This window comes from Ursus maritimus, unplaced genomic scaffold (genome assembly GCF_017311325.1).
Source record: "Ursus maritimus isolate PB19 unplaced genomic scaffold, ASM1731132v1 scaffold_13, whole genome shotgun sequence".
NCBI lineage: Eukaryota > Metazoa > Chordata > Mammalia > Carnivora > Ursidae > Ursus > Ursus maritimus.
In genome coordinates, this window is record NW_024423675.1 from 39914452 (window position 1) to 39940909 (window position 26458).

At 40.1% G+C, this 26458-nt stretch overlaps 3 protein-coding genes across 3 annotated transcripts; all 3 read left to right on the forward strand.

Annotated features, from left to right (window-relative positions):
• The first annotated feature begins 2431 nt into the window (after nucleotides 1–2431).
• On the forward strand, nucleotides 2432–3558 carry TAAR9 (trace amine associated receptor 9). The gene has a single exon (XM_008691232.2). It carries the CDS (start codon nucleotides 2512–2514, stop codon nucleotides 3556–3558), a length of 1047 nt encoding a protein of 348 aa, XP_008689454.2. The 5' UTR covers nucleotides 2432–2511.
• An 11103-nt stretch (nucleotides 3559–14661) lies between these two features.
• TAAR8 (trace amine associated receptor 8) lies at nucleotides 14662–15719 on the forward strand. The gene has a single exon (XM_008691092.2). The coding sequence runs from the start codon at nucleotides 14688–14690 to the stop codon at nucleotides 15717–15719; it is 1032 nt and encodes a 343-aa protein (XP_008689314.2). The 5' UTR covers nucleotides 14662–14687.
• An 8084-nt stretch (nucleotides 15720–23803) lies between these two features.
• On the forward strand, nucleotides 23804–24838 carry LOC103663502 (trace amine-associated receptor 6-like). Its single transcript, XM_008691231.2, has one exon. It carries the CDS (start codon nucleotides 23804–23806, stop codon nucleotides 24836–24838), a length of 1035 nt encoding a protein of 344 aa, XP_008689453.2.
• Nucleotides 24839–26458: the final 1620 nt, after the last annotated feature.

Here is a 26458-nt window from a genome sequence, read left to right on the forward strand (position 1 = left end):
TTGAACACCAAGATGCGGGTCTTCGGAGTGCTCATTACTTATCAAGTGTCTTTGCTTCTAGGGAAGGACACATTTTAAGACCTTCTGTAAGACTGAAGTCTGCTATTCTAAAGCCCAAGTATGAAGACCAGAGGAAGGGCTTGGTTGGGTTTTTTTTTATGCAATAACAGCATTACTTGGGCACCAATGAAGTGAGGAGATCTGAAGGTTGGGGAGACAATATCCTTAACATAGACACTCAGACTTTCAGGCAGGGCACCATCTACAGTGGCAGTGGTAAGGTTCCTTAAGTCAGACTGAGAATAAAATAGGAGATGTGGCAGACTTTATCAGGAGCACCAAGGCAGAAGAAGAAAATGCTGGGCTTATCAAATGGTGATTTTATTGGGTAACTGACCTGTGAGCACATGGGTGCATCCATGTAGGGAATCCCAGGAGTAAACATGAGACATAGATTTATGCCATCAAACCTGTGAGGGCCTAAGTAAGGCAGGAAACTGGGAAATAAAAGTAAAAATGAACTGATTTAAAACTCATAGAATTGCAAAGCCTGAAAATACCGTAAGTGTATACATAGCCACCACACACTCACCCCCACACAAACATTTAAAATGTACAGACTAGTGAAATCTACAACCCAGGGAGTATCCACACCTCTGTGTGTGCATATAGCTTTTTCTAGGATTCTGCACTTTCGACAAAGGTCAAACCTATGGTATGGGAAAATGGCAATATAAGTACTCCAGTCTCTAGTTCAAAGATTAAAATTAAGATTAGATGTAAGATTATACTTTTTTATGGTTAAATAAAATAAAAATTAATTATTCAACCATTGTTTGGTGAGATCTGCAAACTGCTTTAAGATTGTGTGCCTCGGCACCTGCACCCCCATGTTTATAGCAGCAATGTCCACAATAGCCAAACTGCGGAAAGGGCCTGGATGTCCATCGACAGATGAATGGATAAAGAAGATGTGGTTTATATATACAATGGAATACAACTCAGCCATCCAAAAAGTGAAATCTTGACATTTGTAATGACATGGATGGAACAAGAGGGTATTATGCGAAGCAAAATAAGTCAATCAGAGAAAGACAATTCTATGATCTCACTTGTATGTGGAATTGAAGAAACAAAACAGAGGATCATAGGGGAAAAGAGGAAAAAATAAAAGATGAAATCAGGGAGGGAGACAAACCATAAGAGACTCCTAATCATAGGAAACAAACTGAGGGTTGCTGGAGGGGAGGGAAGTGGGAGGATGGGATAACTGGGTGATGGACATAACGGGGGCATGTGATGTAATGAGCACTGGGTGTTATATAAGACTGACCAATCACTGACCTCTTCCTCTGAAGCCAATAAGACATTGTATGTTAATTAATTTAGTTTAAATTTTTAAAAATGGAAGAAGAAAAAAAGATTGTGTGTCTCAGGAGAAGAATAACCCTCAAATAACTAGAGAAACAAACATTCTCTATTTGAACTTTGGATAATTTAGCATGAATCCATTCCTTTCATGATGAATCTAGAAATATCCCTCCAGTGTACCCAGAGGGTCCCCCCTTCTTTGTGCTAAGTTTAAAACTATACTATTTTTTAAGAATGGGGAGGTGAGGGCCTAGGGGAGTTATTGCTTATTTGAATCAATCTTATTGATTTTAGACATCTGAAACTGGCCATTAGCCTGAAAAATACTTACACACAAATGATATTAGTATCACTTTGTAAGAATAGTTCTCCAAGTCATCTCAAGCTGTCCAAACTGAGTAACTAAAAAAGGGGAAAAAAAACCCCTAAAACTCTGAAAATATAAGCAATAGAAGAACTGTATTACCCAAATAAGTTTAGCAAGCTGCTATGATTAAATCTTTCCTCGGTCTTCACATGCTATACTATAGGGATTTTGAGGTCACAATTTGAAGGGGATGTAATTTATTTTTTCCTTCTTGAAAAAATGAAGTATAGTTTCTCATTACTGCCACTCAGGGGAGATAACTTCATAAATATAACTCAACCTTTGGTAGCCCAATTATTTTTCAACTCAGGTGATTACAGGTGAGATTTCCAAAGGCAAAGTATGACAAAAAAGGATTCTCTAGTGATGAGCCAATTACATTCTAATATATATTAATCGAATATTATCGAATATTAATCTAATATCTTATATGTATATATATCATTGGACCAAATGCATTGCCAGTTACTTATTTTGTACAAAATTTGACTATAATTTTAATGCCTTTCTGTAACAAGTTCCCATTCTAGATATATTAAAAACTTGGGCATACTTTTTAGAAAGATCAAGAGGTTATAGTTAAAATGCAAAAAAAAAAAGAAACAAAAACAAAAAAACAAACCCAAAAAACACTTGGTGGAAAAGTTCCTAGTTTTCATTTTAACTGGAGGTTTTCTCCCCACTCCCAGAGGCTCTTGAAATTAACATTTCCTTGTTTTAAATTGCTGACATAGGGAATTTGACACTTTTAAAATAACTCCAACAAGAGGGCAATGGTGAACAGTCTCTCCCCACCTGCCGCGGTGGAGCTCTGCTATGAGAACGTGAATGGATCCTGTGTTAAAACTGCGTACTCGCCGGGTCCCCGAGCCATTCTGTACACAGTCCTCGGTTTTGGGGTTGTGCTGGCCATGTTTGGAAACTTACTGGTCATTATTGCTATCCTTCACTTCAAACAGCTGCACACACCTACAAACTTTCTGATCGCGTCCCTGGCTTGTGCTGACTTCTTGGTGGGAGTGACCGTCATGCCCTTCAGCACAGTGAGGTCTGTGGAGAGCTGCTGGTACTTCGGGGAGAGTTATTGTAAATTTCATACATGTTTCAATACTTCTTTCTGTTTTGCTTCTTTATTTCATCTATGCTGTATCTCTATTGACAGATACATTGCTGTTACTGATCCTCTGACCTATCCCACCAAGTTTACTGTCTCCGTGTCAGGCATATGCATTGTTCTCTCTTGGTTCTTTTCTGTCACCTATAGTTTTTCCATCTTTTACACTGGGGCCAATGAGGAAGGAATCGAGGACTTAGTAGTTGCTCTCACCTGTGTAGGAGGCTGTCAGGCGCCACTGAATCAAAATTGGGTTCTACTTTGTTTCCTTCTATTCTTTATACCCACTGTCGCCATGGTGTTTATATACGGTAAGATCTTTTTGGTGGCCAGATACCAGGCTAGGAAGATTGAAAGTTCGGCCAGCCAAGCTCAGTCGTCTTCGGAGAGTTACAGGGAACGAGTAGCAAAGAGAGAGAGAAAAGCTGCAAAAACGTTGGGTATTGCTATGGTAGCATTTCTTGTCTCTTGGCTGCCATACATTATCGATGCCGTGATTGATGCTTACATGAATTTTATAACTCCTCCTTATGTTTATGAGATTTTAGTGTGGTGTGTGTATTATAATTCAGCTATGAATCCCTTGATATATGCTTTCTTTTACCCATGGTTCCGGAAGGCAATTAAACTTATCGTAAGTGGTAAAGTCTTAAGGAGGGATTCATCAACAATGAATTTGTTTTCTGAGGAAGCAGATATGGACTGACAAGGTGACTGCAGGGATCCCAAAACTAACATGGAATAAGGTCAAAGGCAAAATGAAACCCTTGGATCTAGAGGGGCAAGTGTAATCATCTGCAAGTAGGAGGATACCATATTCAGTTGTTCTAAAGCATTTGTTGTCTTTATGTATTTCATTTTTTAGAATTTAGTAATAGACAAAAAAAAAGTTGCTGATTGCTTCCTACTTACTATCCTTAGTATTATTCTTCTGTGGTTTTCTAATTTCTACGGTAATTTCTAATAACTTCTCTGAATTTCCTACTTCTTTCTTCAAACAATTTGAAGCTTTGTAGTTTCTCCCACATTCGTTACCAATGTTCAGTTATCCAAGATACAGAGAGGGGATAAAAGGAGTTTCTGCCGAACTTGTAAGTTAGTTTCTTTGGGGACAAAATCTTTTTAAAAATATATTTTGTTCGAGAAGTAAATAGAAGATTCAAATTCTTGGAGTTTTTTTCTAATTGAAAAGGACTTTACAGAGAATTGAATAGTGGAACTTCCTAGTAATTGAAGATTGTACAAAAAATTCTGGAACTCTTGCATTTTCCGAACGCTGACAATGCTTCCTCTCCATTTGACAGAAGCTGTGTTCACAAAGAACACGTGTAATGATGATATGATTATATACTGCATCTTGCTTTTGGAGAACATAATTTATTAGAGTCAAAATAAGCATGTCAACAAAAAGATGGTTTCTGTACTTCCTTTTTAGTAATCTGAAATAAAATAATTTTATAAGAAAGCCACTTCAAATTAACATTTTGTTACTTTTGATTTTTTTCTTTGTACCAGACACTGTATTTGACGTTGGAAATACAAAGCTGAGTGACCCAGATATAACCAAGGATTATTTTGAAAGAGCAAATACCCCAAATTGGCATTATACGCCTTAAGAATAGCTTCAGTTTTTTTCAATTGATATCATGTCTTAGCCACATGAATTTTAATTCATTTTAACTAAAAATATATGTTAACTATTTTAAGATAAAGTAAAAATTTGAAAGAAACTAATAATAGGGTGATTTGCTTTCTTAAGTCTTTGACTCACAGCCTGAAGTCTTTGCTTAGGTAGCTGATTTTCACAGACTGTTCTGTACCAATCTGTTTTATGATATGAAAAGAAGAGATACTAAGTAAATAGAGGTACGTAAACATTACATGTTATGTATTTTATAAATAAACCAGTTTTAAAATGCTTTATACAAAATTAAGCTGTTTCACATTTGTGCCTTCATATTTTTCAGATAGAGCTCAGAGAATTTGGTGGGGGGAGGAAGTTAAAGGTAAAAGAGGATGAAAGGAATATGAAGGTCTTTGTTGCAGAATACCTGTTTGTGACTGAGATGATAATGCCAAGGAACAGGTCTATTGACCCCCTTTCAAAGGCTCATAGTTAAGGCCTCCCCACACTCTCTCCTGAAGAAGAGCACAAAGCTTGTGTCCCTTTGATGGTGAGTCAGGAATGTTGTCTTCATAGAAACATGTGTCCTCTCAATTGCAAGTGCAAAATTACACTGACACTCATAAATAATAAGGAAAATCCTTTGGGGAGACTTAAGAATATATACTAGACATCTGTTCCCTTGTGTTATGTAGAGTGTAATCTTTAAATAAAATTGCAGAAATACTGTCCAGTGATGTTTTCAAGCTCTTGTACATATTGGTAAGTGGAGAATACCCTTTAGAGAAAGAAATTTACTCTTTCTTGTTTATTTTTCTACTCTCCTTATAGCCTTTTATAAAGGAAGTCTTTTGATTAAAAAAAAACTAGCTTATTTCCCCCCAAACTAACTAGACTATTATTATAGCATGGCTCCCCTCTTCTACCTCTCGATTTTTTATACCAGTAAGCTCCTAACTTCTTGGCTGGCTGCATACCAAACTGTAGCAGCGCCACGGATACATTTGGAACAAGACACACTGGCGCTGGAAACTGACTTCATTCTGCAAGACTGTCTGCAAAGTAAAACCTGGCCTTGAAATATGTTGCTGAGCTTCGTCTCTTCATCCTAGTGAGCTCTGGTTCTCAAGTTGTCTGCTTCAGCCAATCAGAGGCTGCAGAACTGTTGCAAGGAATTAATTAAGCCACTTACGCTCCAAGTTGTAGATTTCATAAATACAATGTCTCTCACATATACATTACTTACTTAAAATACATGTTATTTGTAAATACATGTAAAAGCATCACTGAATTCGTAATAGCTTTTGTCCACAGTATTTTTCTTAGTTTAGTGGATCCTAAAAGTATAACTGCTACAGTGTATAGGGTTTTGTATAATAATAATAATAAAAAAAAACGTAAATGGTGAGTTCAGACACAGTTCAGTCATAAATGAAGAAATGTTGTTAGAGCGATACCCAGTCACACTGGTAGCTTTCTGAAAGGACCTAGCTCTTAATGACAGTCCACTCTGTCATTGCAATTTGTTATTCATGGATTATTCACAGCCCTGCCACTAATTGATAAAGTTGCTCTAAATCCAATCAACCCATTATTTTATGCTTAGAAATCAGAGTTCAGGAAGAGCTGCAGGGTTCTGCGGAAAAAGTCACTTAGCTGGTTCAGAAAATGACGTAAAGTCCAAAGTAAATCCTTCACGGAGAATAATTCTAAGTCTGCTCACAAGAATAAAGGATGGCAGAAATCCAAAAATAGGAATGAAAAATTACATATATCTACATAAATAAAAGGACATTTATATAAACTGCTTACACTGCATTCCTCCTATGTGGTTGATCAGAATTGATATTTTGTTTTACTTGCTAATATTAGTCATAGGAATTATTAACGAGGAAAGAAACCCTGGAGAGATTACACGCACTAAGTGTTGGAGCTAGATGTTTAGACCAGGTCCAAACTTTCTGGTAAACCTGCCAGGAAAACCATCCATATTTCTCAGAAATGAAAAGGCGTAAACTATCTTCCCAGGCATTACATAGAAGCTGACATATTTTATTCTGTTCAAACACAAACGCACGTGCACACACACACACACACACACACACGACAGATATAAAGATAAGCCTTCAACGGTGTCTCATGACAAAGATCAAATTTCATCAGCTTCTAAGATCAGTACTAAGCTAAGCAGGCTAGGCCATTTCAAAGGTGAGAATGGATAAGGCCCCTGTTATGACTCATCCCAGTTACAATAACGAGGCATTCAAAATCCACTTGAGTCCCCAGCCTGCCCCCTCTCTACTGTCCAGCCTCTCCTAGGAGCTCCCTTGCATCACTGGCTATGATCAGCTTATTTGTGCTGTGTCCTTTCCCACCAGTGATATGAGCTGCTAAACAATAACCATTGGCTAAATTAATAAAAATGGTGCATACTGAAGCTTTCACGATAAAACACACTGTGCTCAGAATTTCCCTTTTGCGTGGGTCGTGGATGAAGGCCCAAGAGATACTTTAGGGGACATTCAGGAAGAAGTACTTGAGGAAAAGAATCAAATGCTAAGAGTGAAGTTCAAGAAGGGATTTATTCAGGTAGAATAACTTCCTGGTGTCCCTCAATTGTTACTATTGGTCAAAACAAGTCCTCCTGTTGAGAAGAGTTCCCCTCTCCACTCTCATTCAAGGCCAGTGCAAGTCTGTAATGCCACTGCTGTCCATTTTTGGTTTGCACCCACATACTGAGACAGCTTATCTGTAAACCAAGCTAGACCTTTTCCTCCTCTTCAGTTTGCCGAAATGTGGGATGAAGGGGTCCTGGTGCAACTGTGTTGGGTAACATGGGCTCTGGGCTCGTGCTGTCTGGCCTTGCTCAGGCTTGGTTCCAGGCAAATCATTTCCATTGCACAAAGAATTTGCTGGACCCACCCAACTTTATGACTTTGAAGATCCAAGAGGACCTACATCATCATGGGCAGTTAGAGACACGTGATCACTTGGTATCACGTCGTCAAGTGTCCAATCACAATTTGGGCTCAGAGAGCCGTGTTTCAAAAGGTGTTTTATCCTCCATTGTAAAGAGCATGGTCTTGCTTCAGAAGTCCAGAGGACTGCATTACATTTCTCCCATGGAAGCCTTCCATAAAATCTAAACAGCATTTTTTCCCATTATTAATACCTCTAGCACCACCAGGTTACCAAATTGCATGGCAATGACACTGCAGCCCACACTCCAAGCCCCATACAAAGCTGGCAGACTTTTTGTTACTCAGCGTATGGACAAAAGCAGTATGCCTAAGTGTGGAACACCTTGTTTTTGGATCCCGAGGAGGTCTACCAGCTATTGTGCTTCCTTCTTTGCCATAGAAGATACAAGATGTAGTCAGCTGTCTTGTACGTGCGATGAGACATTCCTGACTGCTTTAATGAAGTAGAGGGCCCCTGACTCTTCATTGGGCTCATCTCCAAACTTCTAGGAAACATGGATCTTACCAAGGCTAGGTACTAGGTATCTAGAGTGTGAGGGGCTACTTGCTCGTCCTGCCAGATCAGTGTAACACCACCAAAGTAATGAATCGATGTCATCTTTTGTAAGATGCATAGATGGTCCAGACTCCTTTTTTGAAGGGGAATCTGAGCAGTGTCTCTCTGGGTTTGCACGAAGACACAGTAAATAATAAGGGTATTGTTTTGAAAGTGATAATAAATCATATCAAGGTAGACAACAGATTCTGGTTGGAAACCAAAGTAAGTAAGTCTTACTGTAAATGTTATTTCATATCTGACGGGCTACCAGACTGCTCTATAAAGCAGAGCTTTCCAACCAGCTTCCCATGACAGCATGCTGCAAATGGGTCATAAGCATGCCTGGAGATACTGATCCATTCAGTGTTCGGGGCAGTCAGATGGCACCACGGTGGCCAGTACACTCAGGACACAAGCAGCTTCCCTCATTGTCTTCTGATGTTGTCCCAGCTGTCTGACAGGGTGCTGCCCTTTCTATACATAGCAAGTACAATGAGCAACTTCCAGGACTAGCTATGCTTCCGCATCTCGCTGAGAAAGGCTTGCTTCTTAATATTTCATGTGGCTGACAAAATGTTTGAAAGCCCTCCATCATGCCCCTTGCTGCATAACTTGGAAGTTCTTCCCTCAGGAGGCAAAGTGAGAGCAGAGGTGGTGGTATACCAGTTCTAAGCATGGGACTTAAGAAGGCCTTGTTGTTTCTGCTCGCTGTCTTGAACCCCTGCCATCACCATGGGAACCTACTCTCATAGCCCGCTGCTCCAAGGACAAGAAGTAAACTTTCTCCTATTTTCATGACAGGAAGTAGTTTTACACCTTGGAATATGCTATCCTTTAAAATTAGGCTCCTACCCTTCCACAGAACCTGAGAGATAGGTGTGCTATTTCCCCTGATGATTGCATTTCAAAGATGGCTCTCAGCTACTTGGAAAAGACAGTCCTGGGTTATAAAACCGGCAAGAAGCCTTGAAAAAGATTTATATCTCAAAGGCACAGAGAAAGAACTTATAATTTTAAGTTTTCTGAAGCAAATCCTCTAAGAAAAGGGAGGGCAGAGGCCCAGAGTCAGGAAGAAGCATGCCAACAGTTTATTCAAGCCGAGTGGAATATTAAGGCCATTTGCTCAGTTATAATAATTTCCTTTCATTGAGGTGCTATACTGACATCCCAAATCACCTGTTTACCCTCTTGTGAAGTACGTGTGTCTTGATCAGCTCGGGCAGCTATTAAAATGACCAGTAATTGGGGGTCCCATAAACCACAGGAATTTATTTCTCACAGTTCTGGAGGCTGGGAAGTCCAAGAGCAAGGTGCCTGCAGATTCAAGTCTGGTGAGGACCCGCTTCCTGGTTCATAGGCGACTCTTTTTGCTGTGTGTTCACTTGGAGGCAGGGACAAGGGATCTCTCTGGGGCCTCTTCTATAAGGGCACCAATCTCATTCATGAGGGCTGCACCCTCATGACGTAATCACCTCCTAGAGGCCCCATCTCTAAACAGCATCACATTAGAGGTGAGGTTCAACCCATGAATTTTGAGGGGACACCAAGAAAGAAGATAGTACACAACAAGAGAAAAGGCAAATAAAGCAGAAGATCATCTGCCAGATGGTAACTCACTAAATGTTGATTTATAGCCTACTATGCATTTTGCATAGAATTGAATATGCTAATAGGAGACACGAAAGAAGTAAAGTGACGCTTCCCATAGTGTCATCTGCTGTTCTTAGCACCTGAATCCCCTGCAGGCTCTACTTAGAAACAGGTTCCAAGCTTCCTACCAAGAGCTCCCAATCACCATCTGTCATGACATATGCATCTGAGCAAAAGATGTGAATAGAAACATCACCAAAAGTTGTACTTGTCTTTCTCAAACAGTTCTATAAGATTAACTTCATCTGGAATATTTCAGGTTTCAGTTGTTGATTTTAGAGTCATATTTTGTCACAGGCTTTGGATTTTTGTTGTGCTTTCTTCTTTCAGATGGGCTGGTTTGTTTAGCTTCATATTTATTTCTTTCTGATTCTCCCCTAACCCAAACACACTTCAAGCACTCAGTAATTTTGAAGTCGTCTCCATCCAGCCCTAAAGATCCCCAAACACAGTCATGGTCTGGTGCTTTGGGTTCCTGCTCTTCCGTCATGTATATTGGAAATGTGACTGATTCAGGCAATCAGCCGCTGGGCCGCTCAGCTCAGTTCCTCGTCGTGAATCTATGCTCGTGTTCTTATTTCTCCTTACGCTAGCAGCTTTCTGAAAACCAAAGTCCCCAGTGGAATTGGGGCAAAGTCACCTGTTTCACCGTCCTTGCTCGTGTGCTGTGAAGTGAGAAGGTTCATGCCAGCTCCAGGCTTCGAGTGGTGAGCTGTTCACTATCTCCTATGTGACAGGGAGCACTTTTAGACCCTTTCACAGGAGTCAAAATGCTGGATTCCGCAGCTACTTCCAGACATGGAAACCACCAGGTTCTCATTGTCAGCCCTGCTCACATTTGGTCTTCCTGTTTCTTGAGTGCAGAGAAGGCGATTTCATTCATGAACATTCCTACAACTTCCCCACCCCCGCCCGCCATTTTTATATGCCTGCCCTCTCCATGCACTTGAAACACAGGAGGTGTTGAAGGAACGAATTCAGCCTTCTTGAACATTTTCATGAAATCTTTATCTCATTGGGGAAGGACAGGTGGAAGAGAAAAAAACCTTTCTCTGACTCCTATATTTTCTGATCTTTTTTCACGCGAGCCAGGTTTTTGGCCTTAAGAGGTAAGAATTTAGAGGCATTGTTTCCCAGCTCCTCTCTGGACCATGGCTGCTCTTCTTTCTAAGTTTACAGATCCAACAGGGTGTGACAACCTAGGGACAGGCCCCTTACAGAGGCAGTGGGAGGAGAGGGCACTGTCATTCAGGGCTCACACGTGACCTCAGCAGCAGCCGTAGTTTGATGCCTGTGGTGGGCAGAATAGTGACCCCTCCCTTCGCCTCCCATGATGTCCACGTGCTAATCACCAGACCTGTAACTACGTTACCTTCCATGGCAGAAAGGGACTTTGCGGATGGGGTTAAATTAAGGATTTTGAGATGAAGAGATTATTTTGGATTATCCAGGAGGCCCGTGATGTTTGTTGGTTATATCGATGGAGGAAGGGATTACAAGCTAGGAATGCAGGTGGTCTCTGGAAGTGGGAAAAGGCAGGAAGCAGATACTACTCTAGAGCCTCCAGAAGGAAAACAACACCATTAACCCCTTGATTGTAGTCCATGAGAACTACTCAAATCTCTAACCTCTAGAACTATGAGATAATATATATGTATTGCTTTAAGCCTCTAAACTCATGGTAATTTGTTACAGCAGAAATAAGAAACTAATAGAATGGCGTGATCCTGAGGCAAGCACTCCATCCATGTCTGTGGATACCCCAGTGAGCCCAGTGGTTACCTAATGAATGAACACAGATATCATCATCCAATCAGCAGCACTTGGAGACTTTGCTTTTCAGATATAAAGCAGCTCATCGCCCTCTGCCTATAAGAAACATTCCCTATTTCTACTCCCTTGAACTGATTTTCCCACAGCCCAGATCTGTGCTTTCTTGCTTGACAGCAAAACCTTTCCAAACAGAACTCAGTCTTTGGTCTCATATTCTCATAAGTCTTTCCTTAGTACTTCAGAATAAAATAACAAATCAAATCAAAACAAAACAAGAATAGCAACATGGACCCTCTTCGAGTCCCTGTCCCCTGCTATCTACTACACATCTCTCTCTTTCTCTTTACAGTTGACTTATTAAAGTGTCAGTCGCTGTTCATGGTCCCACTTGCCTTCCCTACCCATTCCCACTCATTCTCAACCTACTGCAGTTTGGACTCTGTCTTCGCCATTCCCCCAGAAGAGGTGGAATCATGCTTATCCATGGTCTAGCTGTTAATGCCAACAGACGATTCTCATCTTTTATTTAACTTGACCCATTGTCAACATTTTACATTCTTGATATACCTTTCTTCATAAACCTTTCTCATCCCATGGGGTCTGTGGGTCCACTTATCCCATTTTTTTCTGTTATTTCTGGCTGCTCTTTCTTTTGCAGACATAACCTTATAGTTGATGCACCTTCAGTTCCTTCCATTTTCACTGTTCACACTCTAATCCAGTCAACAATTACTTCCTGAGTATCTGATATATGGGAGGCATTATGGCAGGCGTGCGCCGGGCAGTCACATTTACTCCTGTGGCCTCAAAAACACTGGTATGTGGAGAAATCCCAAATGATTGTTTCTGGCACATTTGCTTTCCTGAGCTGAACACTTAGAGGCTAAATCACCCACCGAAGAACTCGAGTTTTATGTCCCTCTGACCCATTCAAACCGAACCCATCATCTTTCCTTACCCAATGTAGTCTTTCTTGGACATTCCCTATCTATCCTGTTGGCAAGTTACAAATCTGGGACTCACCCATGATTCCTGCCTCCGTATAGAGCCCTAAATCCCTACATTCTTTCAGGCTTTAAATTGTGTATTTCCTATTTTCAGAAAACGGGGAGGCAAAACTACTGAACAAGGGCGGGGTAGAATCGAGTCAGCTTTGAGAATTTAAAGAGAAGGTAAGATAGTGTTACCAAGAAGAATTGGGTAGATGATGGCTTGAATAACTGTTTGCCTGTCACACCTGTAATACCTGTTCTACTCTTATTCTAGTATATTTTTAATACCTGTATCCTAAGTGACAGATCATGTTTCTGTTTTCTAGTGTTAAATATATTGTTGTGGAGGAAAAAAAGTCTTCGGCACTTCCTATTTACTTTATAGGATCAAAGGTAGCCTTTTTTCTCAGACTTGAAATCTTTTTAATGTGGCTTTCAGTATCTTTAATTTCCCTCTCGAACTCCCTAAACTGCTGTAATATTGCAAGGGCAGCGTTTGTGTCAGCAGAGGCTGCTACTATCAGAACTCCCTGGCTCTTAGCTTCTGCAACTTCCCATCTGGTAGTTTTGCAGTGGTTTTCATTGCGTTTTTCTTTGCTTCATCATTTAATTGCTGTTGCAAAGAGATAATTTAATCCCTGAAACGACATAGGCAGGGCCCTTCTGTGGGCTTGTGACCAGGCCAGTGGCATAGAACCCTGCTCTTGGGGCTTGATGCCAGTTGCTGTGGTCTTGAAATTCTTAAAAATTTTATCTCTGAATTTGTGTTTTATAGATGAAGTCTTGAGGGGCAACAGAGCATGCGTGGGGGGATTTGGAACCTCAAGTTGCATTACATGTGATTGTCGTGCGTTACACCCCTTCCCTTTCTCCCTTGGACCAGCTCTCGGCCACCTGCCTACCCCCTACCCCCTCAAGCCTTCCTTCCCTGGGCACCTTCAGCTTCGTCCAGCCTCCCCCTCCTCACTCTGACCTACTAAGACTGCCATGTTGGAGGACTGGATGCAGGAAAGGGAGGGTTGAGGCAAGGTAGCACTCTGTGGTCTCAGGGTAAGTCATGGCAGTTGTTACCCCATCTAGGCTGGTAGGGCCATAGCACATTTGAAGGGCAACTTAGTGGGGCCAACCCTCTCAATCCACACATTGAGTGGGTCCTAATGTGGAGGTTGCAATCCCTAGGGGGTCAGCCATCTGCCTTTGGCTGAGGTGACAGTCCCAGGAGAAGGACAGATGCCTTGCTCATCTTCCTAGACCCCAACCTGGGCACGCATATTGTTTCAGCAGTTAGGGGGAGGGGAAAACTGGCAGTGGGTGGGCCAGGCATGCTGAGTTCTAGGGCAGGGTCTCCAGGCACCTGTGAGGGTCTGCACTTGCCCTTCACACATTCCATGCTCAAGGAAGTGGGACATTATAAATAAAAATCAAACACCATGGCAGGTCAGGAGAGGCTACAGAAAAAAAGAAAAAGCTTTATACTCAAGGGTGATTTCCATATTTTTGAAAAATGAATTCTATGTTTTTATTCTGCCCTGGGCTCTACAAATTATACAGCCAGTCTTATAAATAGGTAATATGACTACCAAATATGGGATGAGGCTATTCCAGGACAGTTGAACTTAAAGAAATCTCTTGGTTAGAAAGATCATACGTCTTTCTGCAGTGTAATAGAGCACTGAGCAATAATGCATTTTGTAGAAAAAATTACTAATTATAATTATCAAAATTTTCCTTTCCAGATTCACACCTTACACTGTAGGGATTCCTTGTGAGGAATTCGTAATGGGTGAAGTTAATTGGCCAGCTTCCTAAAACATTCTAGGCATTAACTTCTTGGACAATGTGAAGGTGGAAGTCTATTAAAAGGTGACTTTTCAAATATGTCATTATATTTTATGTGATTTTTCTTTGCAAGGAAGAACTTCGTGGTGTAAAGAACCAGGTATTTAAATTACATTTCTTTGATTATTCAGATAGCACAAATTCTGGCTGTATGAAAATTCACGATAGGTCAGCTTGGAATTAACTACCTGTAAGAGTTAGATGTCATTACAGAAAGAATTGCGTGCATTAAAGTCAGAAAGGATACATTTCTAACTTGTTGAAATTCTCTTAACTTCTTTTTATGACTGAAATGGGAAAAAGGATGGAGTCTAAGGCAATACTTACAAGCAATCGCTCAAATATGGGGTTTGATTTTTTTTTTTTAATTCTCAGAATTAAAAAACTTTCCTACCACAAGGAAGGGCAGAAAGACAGGAAGCATCAGGCTGCAGAACCATGAGCAGCGATCCTTCCCACCCTGCTGTCGTGCAGCTTTGCTATGAGAGTGTGAATGGATCTTGTGTTAAAACTCCCTACTCGCTTGGAGCCAGGGTGATTCTGTACTCAGCATTTGGCTTTGCATCTTTGCTGGCTGTGTTTGGAAACCTCCTGGTGATGACTTCAGTTTTGCATTTCAAGCAGCTGCACTCTCCAACCAATGTCTTGATCGCTTCTCTGGCCTGTGCTGACTTCCTGGTGGGGGTGACCGTCATGCCCTTCAGCATGGTCAGGTCCGTGGAGAGCTGCTGGTACTTCGGAGCCAGATTTTGTACCCTTCACAGTTGCTTTGATGTGGCATTCTGTTACTCTTCTCTCTTCCACTTGTGCTTCATCTCCATCGACAGGTACATGGCCGTCACTGACCCTCTGGTCTATCCTACCAAGTTCACGGTGTCTGTGTCATGGATATGCGTCAGCGTCTCCTGGATCCTGCCCATTGTATACAGTGGTGCCGTGTTCTACACAGGTGTCAATGACGATGGGATGGAGGAATTAGTAAGTGCTCTCAACTGTGTAGGTGGTTGTCAAATTGTTGTAAATCAAGACTGGGTTTTGATAGATTTTCTGTTCTTCTTCATACCTACCCTTGTTATGATCATTCTTTACTGTAAGATTTTTCTAATAGCTAAACAACAAGCTATAAAAATTGAAAATACTGGTAGCAAAGCAGAATCATCCTCAGACAGTTACAAATCCAGGGTGGCCAAGAGAGAGAGAAAAGCTGCCAAAACCCTGGGTATCACAGTGGTAGCATTTGTAATTTCATGGTTACCATATACAATTGATACGTTAGTTGATGCCTATATGGGCTTCATAACCCCTGCCTATATTTATGAGATTTGCTGTTGGGGTGCTTATTATAATTCAGCCATTAACCCTTTGATTTATGCTTTATTTTACCCATGGTTTAGAAAAGCCATAAAAATTGTTTTAAGTGGAGAAGTTTTAAAGGATGGTTCATCATCCGTTAGTTTATTTGCAGAATAAATGTAAACACTAGGTTGAGAAGTAAAAAAATATTTTGAAAATTATAAATTCATGACAAAATTAGATGTAAGAAGTGAACAAAGCATTTCAAAATGCGGTAAATATCCTACTTTTTTCAAATGGGCCAGAAACCAAATCATAAGAAGGTGCCTCCATGAAATCATTGCAAGGGCATTTACTGAACTAAATAATAAATAATGAAGTGGTTTACACTGTAATCTCGGTGCTCTGTACACGTCCTTGCCATGTGCACTTGTTTCTTACAATTTCAGGGAATTCGGAATCTCATTTTTGGTTGCGATATCTGTAATCGTTTTCTCTTTTACGGTCACCTCTCACTTATCTTCAAATGGTCTTTTTTTTTCCCTTGTCTTTTCCAACATTTTACTAGTTTACTAGGGCTGTCATAACAAGGTACCACAGACTAGGTAGCTTACACAACAAAAATTTATTCTTGTGATTTTGGAGGCTAAAATTCCAAAATCAAGGTGTCAGCAGGGTTGGTTTCTTCTGAGGACCCCCTCTTTTGGGTTGCAGGTGGCTAGCTTCTCACATGGTTTATGCCATATGTATGTGTGTCTATGTCCTAATCTCCTCTTCCTATAAGACCACCAATCATATTGGGTTGGAGATCACCCTTAAAAACTCACTTTAACTTAATTACCTTTTAAAAGGCCTTATCTCAATATACGGTTATACTCTAAAGTACTAGGAGTTAGGACTTCAACATATGAATTTGGGGGACACCATTCGGCCCATAACAGGCACCAGACTAGGATTGGCGACTCTGTCCACGGGTCTCTTTGTTTGCTGCTCATTTGTGATATTATTTGTACCTTCCAGGAGCTTTTAGTACAGCAGGTAAGCCTTTCCTGTTTAAAGGCTGGACAGAATCTTGATTTCTTCACCTATAATATTGTGGGATCAGTCATTCAGCCTTGGAATCAGGTATTAACTACAGACATTGCTCAGAAGTGGAAAATTCCAAGTGGAAAAACTTGCCACAAAAAAGTTGACCCAATGAAGTGGAAATCTGCAAGTGAAAAGAAAGATTGATTTTTGGGGCGCCTGGGTGGTTCAGTCGGTTAAGTGTCGGACTCCTGGTTAATCATCTGACTGCTGGTTTCGGCTCAGTTCATGATCTTGTGGTTGTGAGATTAAACCTTGCACAGGGCTCCACACTCAGCACAGAGTCTGCTTCTGCCCCGCCCCCTACTCATGTTCTCTCTCTTTCTCTAAAGTAAATAAGTAAATAAAATCTTTAAAAAAAAAAAGAATGAGTAATTATTACTAGCAGTGATACCAACTTTCTTATATATACTGCAGGTTTCACTTCCCCAGAATGTTGCAGGGTCAAAAATTCTATGTTGATACTGCAAAGACTTCTATTAAAAAGAATATAAAAAATGATGCATAATTTTACATTTTGCTGTCTGGAATATTTTACGTTGATACAATAAAAGGTTTTTGGAATGTATATCTAGAGTATTTTGTGCAATGAGTCTAAATTGTAATACAGTACTGGTCTATAAACCTTTTTTTTTTCCTTTTTGGTTTATCTCTGGAGTCAATTAAAATGAAGGAAGTTTATTTTTTCTCATTGGTTTTCACTGAGATTTTTCATTGTTTTCAAGCAAATATTTGACGTAAATTATATGCAAGTACCTGTGTTAGGAACAGCTAATGATTAAAAAAAAGTGTATTTTATACAGTATTTTCCTTAGGGAATGTAATTTTGTAGATAATATGGGCAACACATTTTAAATTATATATTGAGAATCAGAAAACTGTCAGAGATGCTAAGCCTTATGGGCAGAGGACTAATTGTCACAAGGCTGGTACTTGGCACTGGGTGTTTCTAAAACATTGTCTTCTCACTGACAAGTGGTCTCTGGCCTGAGGGGTTAAAGAATTGTTAAAGACTTTTTTTTTAGTAGAAGGGCCTTTTGAGCAGTCTTTAAGCATTAGACTTCCATAGGCAGACAGAGATGTGGACTTCTTTTGGCAGAGGGATTGATTTCCATAAATGGAGGGTTCGCTTGGCAAACTGCAGGATGATGAGTAGACTATAGCACGGTAACCAGCAATTCATGCTATCAGTGACTGTACTCAGTAGGTCAGTTTAACTGTATCAGATTAAAAAAAGATATCGTGCTCCCTGTTTTTAGAGTATAGAGGACAAACAGAAAAAAGCAAGTGAAAAAGTTTAATAGTCCTATTTAATAAATGTCTCATAGAATGGCATTGTTGCCAAATTATAGATAATGAATAGGATAGAAGTTCAAAGGTGAATTAAAGATTTTTGAAATTTATCTTATGAGCAAGCAAAATATGTTGTTATAAATGCTATCAAAACCTCCAATACAATTCTAAATATGGAATTTCTTTTGACAGGTAGTGGGTATGTGGAACTTCACAAAGGAGAGAAGAAAGAAATTAGATTCTTCCATATACTTCATGATAGTCTTTCCTAAGAATGACTACCCCAGATACAGATTTAAAAATTCACCTGTAAGCTCCTGGCTTTATTTTACCCTGGGTTTAGGAGTGAATGAAAACAACATAATTGGCTAAGAACTAAAGGACAGTTTATCAACATAAATGTGTTTTCAGGATAAGATTAAATTAAAATCAAGGCAATTATGAGATATTGGGAATTTTCCATGTATATTGACATGGAATATGGTGCATGAATATGATATCAAATTTGAAACAAGGCGTTCCTCAGATTCAATCAAACATTGCTTCAAGAGAGCTTCTCTAAGGATCTGCTACAGACAGATTTACTGCCCTGGTGAAGTGAGGTCCGATTTCCTACTGCTGATTCTGCCTACTCCTCTGCTTTGTCACTTTTCCACTGCCCCGTCTTCTGGGAGGAATTTCTTGGTATTTTCACCTTTCATGCTCCCTGCCCTGTACTCTCTCTCTCTCTCTTTTTAGGTTTATTTGTTTATTTGAGAGAAAGAGAGAGAGAGAGAGAGAGAGAGAGAGAGAGAATGTGTGTGCGAGCAGCGGGGAGGGGCAAAGGAAGAGGGAGAGAAGCAGACTCCCCTCCTCCTTCCCAAGCTGAGCAATGAGCCTGACTGGGGAGCTCAATCCCAGGACCCTGAGATCATGACCAGAGCTGATATCAAGAGTCGGTTGCTTTATGGACTGAGCCACCCAGGCACCCCTGTCCTGTTACTTTCAATTCCCTTCTTCTTCTTCTTCTTCTTCTTCTTCTTCTTCTTCTTCTTCTTCTTCTTCTTCTTCTTCTTCTTCTTCCTCTTCTTCCTCTTCTTCCCCTTCTTCTCCTTCTCCTTCTCCTTCTCCTTCTCCTTCTCCTTCTCCTTCTCCTTCTCCTTCTCCTTCTCCTTCTCCTTCTCCTTCTCCTTCTTCTTCTTCTTCTTCTTCTCCTTCTCCTTCTCCTTCTCCTTCTCCTTCTCCTTCTCCTTCTCCTTCTCCTTCTCCTTCTCCTTCTCCTTCTCCTTCTCCTTCTCCTTCTCCTTCTCCTTCTCCTTCTCCTTCTCCTTCTCCTTCTCCTTCTCCTTCTCCTTCTCCTTCTCCTTCTCCTTCTCCTTCTCCTTCTCCTTCTCCTTCTCCTTCTCCTTCTCCTTCTCCTTCTCCTTCTCCTTCTCCTTCTCCTTCTCCTTCTCCTTCTCCTTCTCCTTCTCCTTCTCCTTCTCCTTCTCCTTCTCCTTCTCCTTCTCCTTCTCCTTCTCCTTCTCCTTCTCCTTCTCCTTCTCCTTCTCCTTCTCCTTCTCCTTCTCCTTCTCCTTCTCCTTCTCCTTCTCCTTCTCCTTCTCCTTCTCCTTCTCCTTCTCCTTCTCCTTCTCCTTCTCCTTCTCCTTCTCCTTCTCCTTCTCCTTCTCCTTCTCCTTCTCCTTCTCCTTCTCCTTCTCCTTCTCCTTCTCCTTCTCCTTCTCCTTCTCCTTCTCCTTCTTCTTCTTCTTCTTCTTCTTCTTCTTCTTCTTCTTCTTCTTCTTCTCTAATTATGCCATGTGCTCTTGGTCTTCCCTTAGACTTTAGTTCTCTTGACTGTCATTCCAATATCTTCTTTTGCTGGAGTTATTTTCTTCAGTCTTCTCAGACCCTCTGCTTCATGCTCCAGCAAGGAGATTAGTTCCTCTTGTTCACCAGCGCTCTTGCAACAGCAAGGGAATCAGATGTTAAATTCAGATCTGGCACAAGACCAAGATTTGATGTTTAGAGGACATCCTCTTATAGTGGAATTGAACATGACGAGGTGATACACGTACCACAATAATTATCCCTTCATCATAATTACTTTCATGTGATATGCCCCTTCACTTCTTCAACAGGATGTGGGAATGATTGGTTGCCTGTCATGGCATATTATAAGCATCATTTAACACTGTCACTGTTGATCATAATGCAAACTTAGGATGTCACATATTCATGCGGGAAGAGGATATACTCAAGAAATCATGTTTAAACATCTAGGTATCTATTTGGGGAAAAAATATTCTGATTCTCACTCTTCTCCTAGACACACATGTGCACTTACATACATATTGTTCAGGACAGATCTTAGTGTAAAATATAAAGCCGTGAAACTTTAGAAGAAAATATAGGAGAATATTTTCATAGTTTCTCATGAAAAAGATTGGCAAATTAACTAGAAATTTAGTATTTCTACATGATAAAAAAATCAAAATCTAAAAAAGATAAACTTGAAAAAACTCTTTAGAATATTTATTGCATTCTAATTGCTTTAGCTGAAATTTTTTTCCCCAGCACTTGAGTCTCAAAAGTGTAGGCCCTGTTAGAAAGAAAAAGAGCTTATATTGAACAGATTTGGGGAATTAAGTGCCATAGAAAAACTTTCCTACATCCCAGAACAAGAGAAGAGAAGATAGTTGGAGTACAAAAATAAGTGAGAAAGCAGCGAAGGTCTGTGAGGGAGGAGCACCCCATCTCTCCCTGGATACTGTCTGGTTTGAGAGAAGGGATAACTGATATGCCAATGTGATTGGTTGAATAAGAGCCCCACAAGGAGATCCACATCTAAATCCTAGACCCTATAAACATTAAAAATTATTTGGAGAACAGGGTCTTTGAAGATGTGATTAAGTTAAGCATCTTGAGATGGGGAAATTATCCTGGATTATCTGGGCGGGCCCCAAATGCCATCCCGAGTGTCCTTATAGGAAAGAGTGTGTACAGGGAGATGGCACACACAGAGGACAAGGCAGTGTGACCACACAGGCAGGGTTTGGAGTGATGGGGCCAGAAGCCAAAGCATGCTGGCAGCCAGCAGAAGCAGGGAGAGGCTAAGATGGATTTTCTGAGACCCTTGAGAGGAAGTGCAGCTCTGCTAACACTCTGATTTTGGATTTCATACTTTGGCCTCCAGAGCTCTGCAGAAATCAATTTCTGTCATTTTAAGCCACCAAGTGAGTGCTGATTTGATACAACAGTGACAGAAACTAATATATCAAGTATGTCTGGGGGGAGAAGACCCAAGCTAACCCTGGGCAAGTGATTCACTTCCCGTGTTTCAGTAAAATAAGGATAATCATCATGCAGACTTCATGGCGGTTTTCTGTGTGTGACTATTTAAGAACTTACTCCCTGTAAAACACCTAGATAGAGCGGGTGTCCAAATGCTGTTTGCTACCGTTGAAATGGCAGCTGCCTTAACAATAAAGTAACACGTTTGCAACCTGAATCTGTGCCCCGTGACTCACCGAAGATACTGTGGGTCTTTCTAGAATTTCTACCATGTTTGAAGAAGCATTTCTGTACTATAGACTATTAAAAGCCTATTAAAAGATAAGAGATATGACCAAATTCTAAGGAAATTGGTGCAAAGGTGTAAGGGAGACGCTCTGAAGTTATGTTGGGTTCAGAAACCTCTGAATATTTGTGAGGAGACAGAGTTTAAGAGAGAACTTGAGAACGTTTCCAATTTCCTGGGCAGACCCAGGGAATTAGCAGAGGCTAAGGGGAGGGGAGGGATGGAAGGAGGGAGAGAAAACTAGGGAGAATATGAGAGACAACTCTGACTTCACTCAAATCTCTCAGTCTTAGCTGAGGACACCGGAACGGAAGGGGCTTGAAACATAGAACTAAGACCCCCAGTTAATCTCCCAATTTCAATAAAATTGTAACCTTTTCCTGGAGACACAGGAGAGACTGAGGAGGGTACACTGGCTGTGAAACCTGAAGAAGGCAAAGCAGCATGCCCCCCACTGAGCCCCACACGGATGGGCTGGAGCACCTGTGAGAGATTGCCAGGTGTGTGGTCTAGAGGGGGGATTGGTAAGCATGCCATTCAGAGGTTAGGGTCATGTGAACATCCTCTTTTCCATGATGAGATAGGTGGCCATTTATCCTAGAAGACACCCGCAAAGACAATCCCAACCTATTCCCGAGGAAGTGAGGCAGACTATATAGCCTCCTGGAATTCAGATGCAACCCTGGGAGAGGAGAGTGGGAACCCCACACTGACTGAACTGAAATTTATTGCACCCCATGACGTGGGGCTCACGGGGAAATCAAAGGTCAGTTACAGAAAATCGAGCAAATTGCCTTCTGTGGTAGTTGAGATCTTTACCTGCTAATAAGTATGTTTTCTCTACCTCCATGCATGAATCACAGGATAAAATCTCAAATAATTATTGGGATGTACAAAGCTGTGGAAAGAAGTTTTGAAACTTCTCCCTGTTCTCGACCTTAATACCTTCCCTTCATCCTTCTAAACCTGGCCCTAAATTTATATCCTCAGTGAATTCTATTTATTCACCCGGTTATATTATTTGTCGATGGCATTTCTCACTTTACACTTTTTAAATGTGTAAATTTTAGCTTGAATCGCAGTGAATTGTTACGTTGTTTTATGTCTGTCTCTCTTAGTAACATGGAAACTCCCCCTAAGGGAAGAAGATATTTTCTGTTTATTCTTGTATGTTGAAGACCTTGCCCATATCGATGCTTAATAAATAAACAAATATAAATAATGCATACATGAAAGACTGGACTGCGGGTGGGTCTACGGGCATCTTATGCCCCCTGAATCTTTTACTGAAGAATCTATGCCTTTTTACTCATGTTCAAGAGAATACTCTCAAATTTCACTATTGAGTGTATCCTATGTAATAGCCCTTTTTGTACATACCTATATAGGTATAGAAGTTCTCTTATTTTTTTAGTTACGGAAGAATTTTTCCCTTTAGTAATGAATACATTTTAAAATTTATCAAATGCCTTTTTTTCCATCTCATCAGATGATTGTAAAATTTTAATCTGTTACAAAGGTGAGTTACAATAATTGAGCTTCTAACTTTAAAGCAAACTTTCATTCTTGGCATAGACTCTAATCATGGTATATCATCCTTTCATATTTGTCTGGGTTTAGTTTGTGGAAGTTTGTTCAGGACTTTTGCACCTTTGTTTATGAGTGAGAGTATTTTCACATTTTCCTTTTTTAAATCATCTACGTGGGTTTTAGTATGGAAGCTACATCTAAATATAAATTTTAAGTGGAGATAATTAAATATAGGTTTCTTCTCCCTGTTCACACCTTACACTACAGAGATTCATTTTAGATGATTTTGGGGATGGGATTTGGCCGTGCTTCCTGGGGATTTTGTCATTAGTCCTCAGTCTTGGCGTGAGTGTAATAGAAGGTAACCGATTAATAACAAATCACACACATCTCGCTAACTTCGACCAAGAGGAATACCCCTGTATCAAGACCAGGTAATAAAAGATAATTGATAAATTGTAAGGCACGAAGAAATCTTTGGTATTCGCAAGTTTGTAAAAGATTTACTTGAAATTAAATGATTGAATTTAGAAAATTGTTTCCCAGTATATTCTAAAGTATAAGAAAAATAGTGGTAATAATGTATTAAAGCTAAGATTGGTTGAGCCTTTAAATTGAATCTGTTACTTCATATGTTCAGAGATTAAAATTAATATGAATATGTGACAGGCCACAGAGATATTATCTGAGAACTGTAACAAAGGAAGGCAGTTGTAAACATTTTCTCTGCCTTCGGGAAATGTGAAACTGCTGTATTTGGTGTGATTGACCAAGGGCAGAACTTCTCTGTTTACCTGCTGTTTACAGCAGCACCATGAGCACCAACTCGTCCCCCCCTGAGGCCCAGCAGCTCTGCTCCCCGAACGTGACCGGATCCTGCCTGAAAGCTCCCTACTCGCCTGGACCCCGGCTCATTCTCTACACACTATTTGGCTTTGGGGCTCTGCTGGCTGTGTTTGGAAACCTCCTGGTGGTGATTTCCATCCTGCACTTCAAGCAGCTGCACTCTCCAACCAATTTCCTCCTGGCCTCCCTGGCCTGTGCTGACCTCCTGGTGGGGGTGACCGTCATGCCCTTCTGCATGGTCAGGTCCGTGGAGAGCTGCTGGTACTTTGGGCCAAGCTTCTGTACCTTCCACACGTGCTGCGACGTGGCATTCTGTTACTCTTCTCTCTTCCACTTGTGCTTCATCTCCATCGACAGGTACATGGCCGTCACTGACCCTCTGGTCTGTCCTACCAAGTGCACGGTGTCTGTGTCAGGGATCTGCGTCAGCGTCTCCTGGATCCTGCCCCTTGCATACAGCGGTGCCGTGTTCTACACAGGTGTCTATGACGGTGGGCTGGAGGAATTATCTCGTGCCTTCAACTGTGTAGGAGGGTGTCAGCCTGTTCTAAATCAATTTTGGATGTTGATAGATTTGTTATTGTTCTGCACACCTACGTTTGTTATGATGATTCTGTACAGTAATATTTTTCTTGTGGCTAGAAAACAGGCTATAAAGATTGAGAACATTGGTAGCCAAGCAGAAGCATCAGGGACATACAAAATCAGGGTGAGTAAGAGAGAGAGAAAAGCTGCTAAAACCCTGGGTATCACGGTGATAGCATTTTTGATCTCGTGGTTACCGTATATCATTGATTCATTCATTGATTCTTTTGGGGGATTCATAACACCTTCGTATGTTTATGAGATATTTTGCTGGTTTGGTTATTATAACTCTGCTGTAAATCCTTTGATTAATGCTTTACTTTACCCTTGGTTTAGGAGAGCAATAAAACTCATTATAAGTGGTCAAATTTTAAAAGATAGTTCATCAACTATAAATTTATTTTCTAAAAATCCCTAAATTTCAAATTGAGGACTTTGGGGATATATTGGGAATTTCTCAATGTGTATGACATGAATCATGGTGCATGATAATGATCCATTAAACTGAGGAGGAAAAATGGTACCTCAATTTCAGGGACATGATTTTTATGCTTTTATTTTCTTAGTGTGGTAAACATCTTTAAATGTTTGACAGAAATGTACTTACTAAACAATGGTTGACACAAAGTTTATATTTCCTAGTTTCCCCAAATCTGCGCACTTCCCTGCTCTGTCAGGTAATTATTTTTGTCTCCAAGTCTTCCTTTCAAGCTTATCTTTATGTCACTTTCAAAGGCTTCCTGGTTCTGTGTCCCCCGGGGAGTCTCGTAGTCCCTGTCTTCTCTGGACTCTGGATACTTGACTTCCATTTTAAGCAGCTGTTTCTTGGGGTCCGGTCTTCCTGTAGCTCCTAAGAGGTCTCTGAACCATATACAACAGCCACCTCAGGCTCAGAACCAGACTCATATTTTCTATCTTTGGAGATATCGGAATAGTTATGAGCCAATAGTGTAATTTCCACACTAGTGATTGTATTTATATGTGATGATTTTCTCATCCTATGAGGTGTGTTGTGTTACTTTCCAGCCATTGTGGAGGGAGATCTTCTGTCATTTTTTTTTTCTTTATTAACACTACCCAAAGTAGTGTATTGTTGATGACCTAAAAAACAGTGCATTATGAGTTATGGTAGAAGGATGGATTATTCAAGAAATGATGATATGGTATATAGCTCTTTGGAAGATATTGTTAAACATCTTGTCTCATGTCATTCACAAAATCAAAACTGATTTCTTTCGGATGTTAGAAAAGTCAAAGAAAATATTTTATAATTTTTCATTGGAGGAATCCTGATAGAAAACCCCTGTAGATTTGTGCACATAATTTAAATTTTAAAACTTCAAAAGAAAACAAAACCAAATTTGGGGAGGGGGAAGCCAATTTGGGAAAACTATTGGCAGCACACATGGTGAAGGGAGGGTTAAGGATGTAAAAACTAAAGGCCTTTTACAAAAGGTAAGACATAGCCTAACACCTTCCTACACAAATACGCAATTTTAGACAAAAAAAGTGTAACTAATGAATACATTAAAATGCCAAATGTACAAAAAACTTAAAAAAGCTAATCAAAGTGTGCCAGTGTTTCATATATCAAGTGGGCAATTATTAGAAACATAAAAAATACCTGATAACAATTAGAGTATGGGAATGTTTTGAAGCCATTAAAAAGCACTATCAAGTTCTGTATAAATTGATATATGCCCCCATACATGGATATACTTCTATATGCTTTTACAAAATGTAACTTTATGTATAATGGACAGCCTGTATGTGGGGTGTGAGGAATTTGCTTTGTAATTTATTTTTATCATTTTAATGTTTGAAATGAAATGAAATAAATATGTTAAAATAGATATTATAAAAATAAATAAAATCAAATAGATATTATCAATACACATCTCTACTCTTATCTGAGCATTGAGGTTAGGTTTGTCTGTATGTTTGGTTGTTTTATTTCAGGGGAATTTCTTTTTTTAAATACATTTTTATTTATTTATTTTTATTTTTATTTTTTTTTTTCTATTTTAATGTTTTTTTA

Coding starts and splice junctions, on each gene's coding strand:
- TAAR8 (XM_008691092.2), top strand. CDS start 14,688: ATGAGCAGCGATCCTTCCCACCCTGCTGTCGTGCAGCTTTGCTATGAG.
- LOC103663502 (XM_008691231.2), top strand. CDS start 23,804: ATGAGCACCAACTCGTCCCCCCCTGAGGCCCAGCAGCTCTGCTCCCCG.
- TAAR9 (XM_008691232.2), top strand. CDS start 2,512: ATGGTGAACAGTCTCTCCCCACCTGCCGCGGTGGAGCTCTGCTATGAG.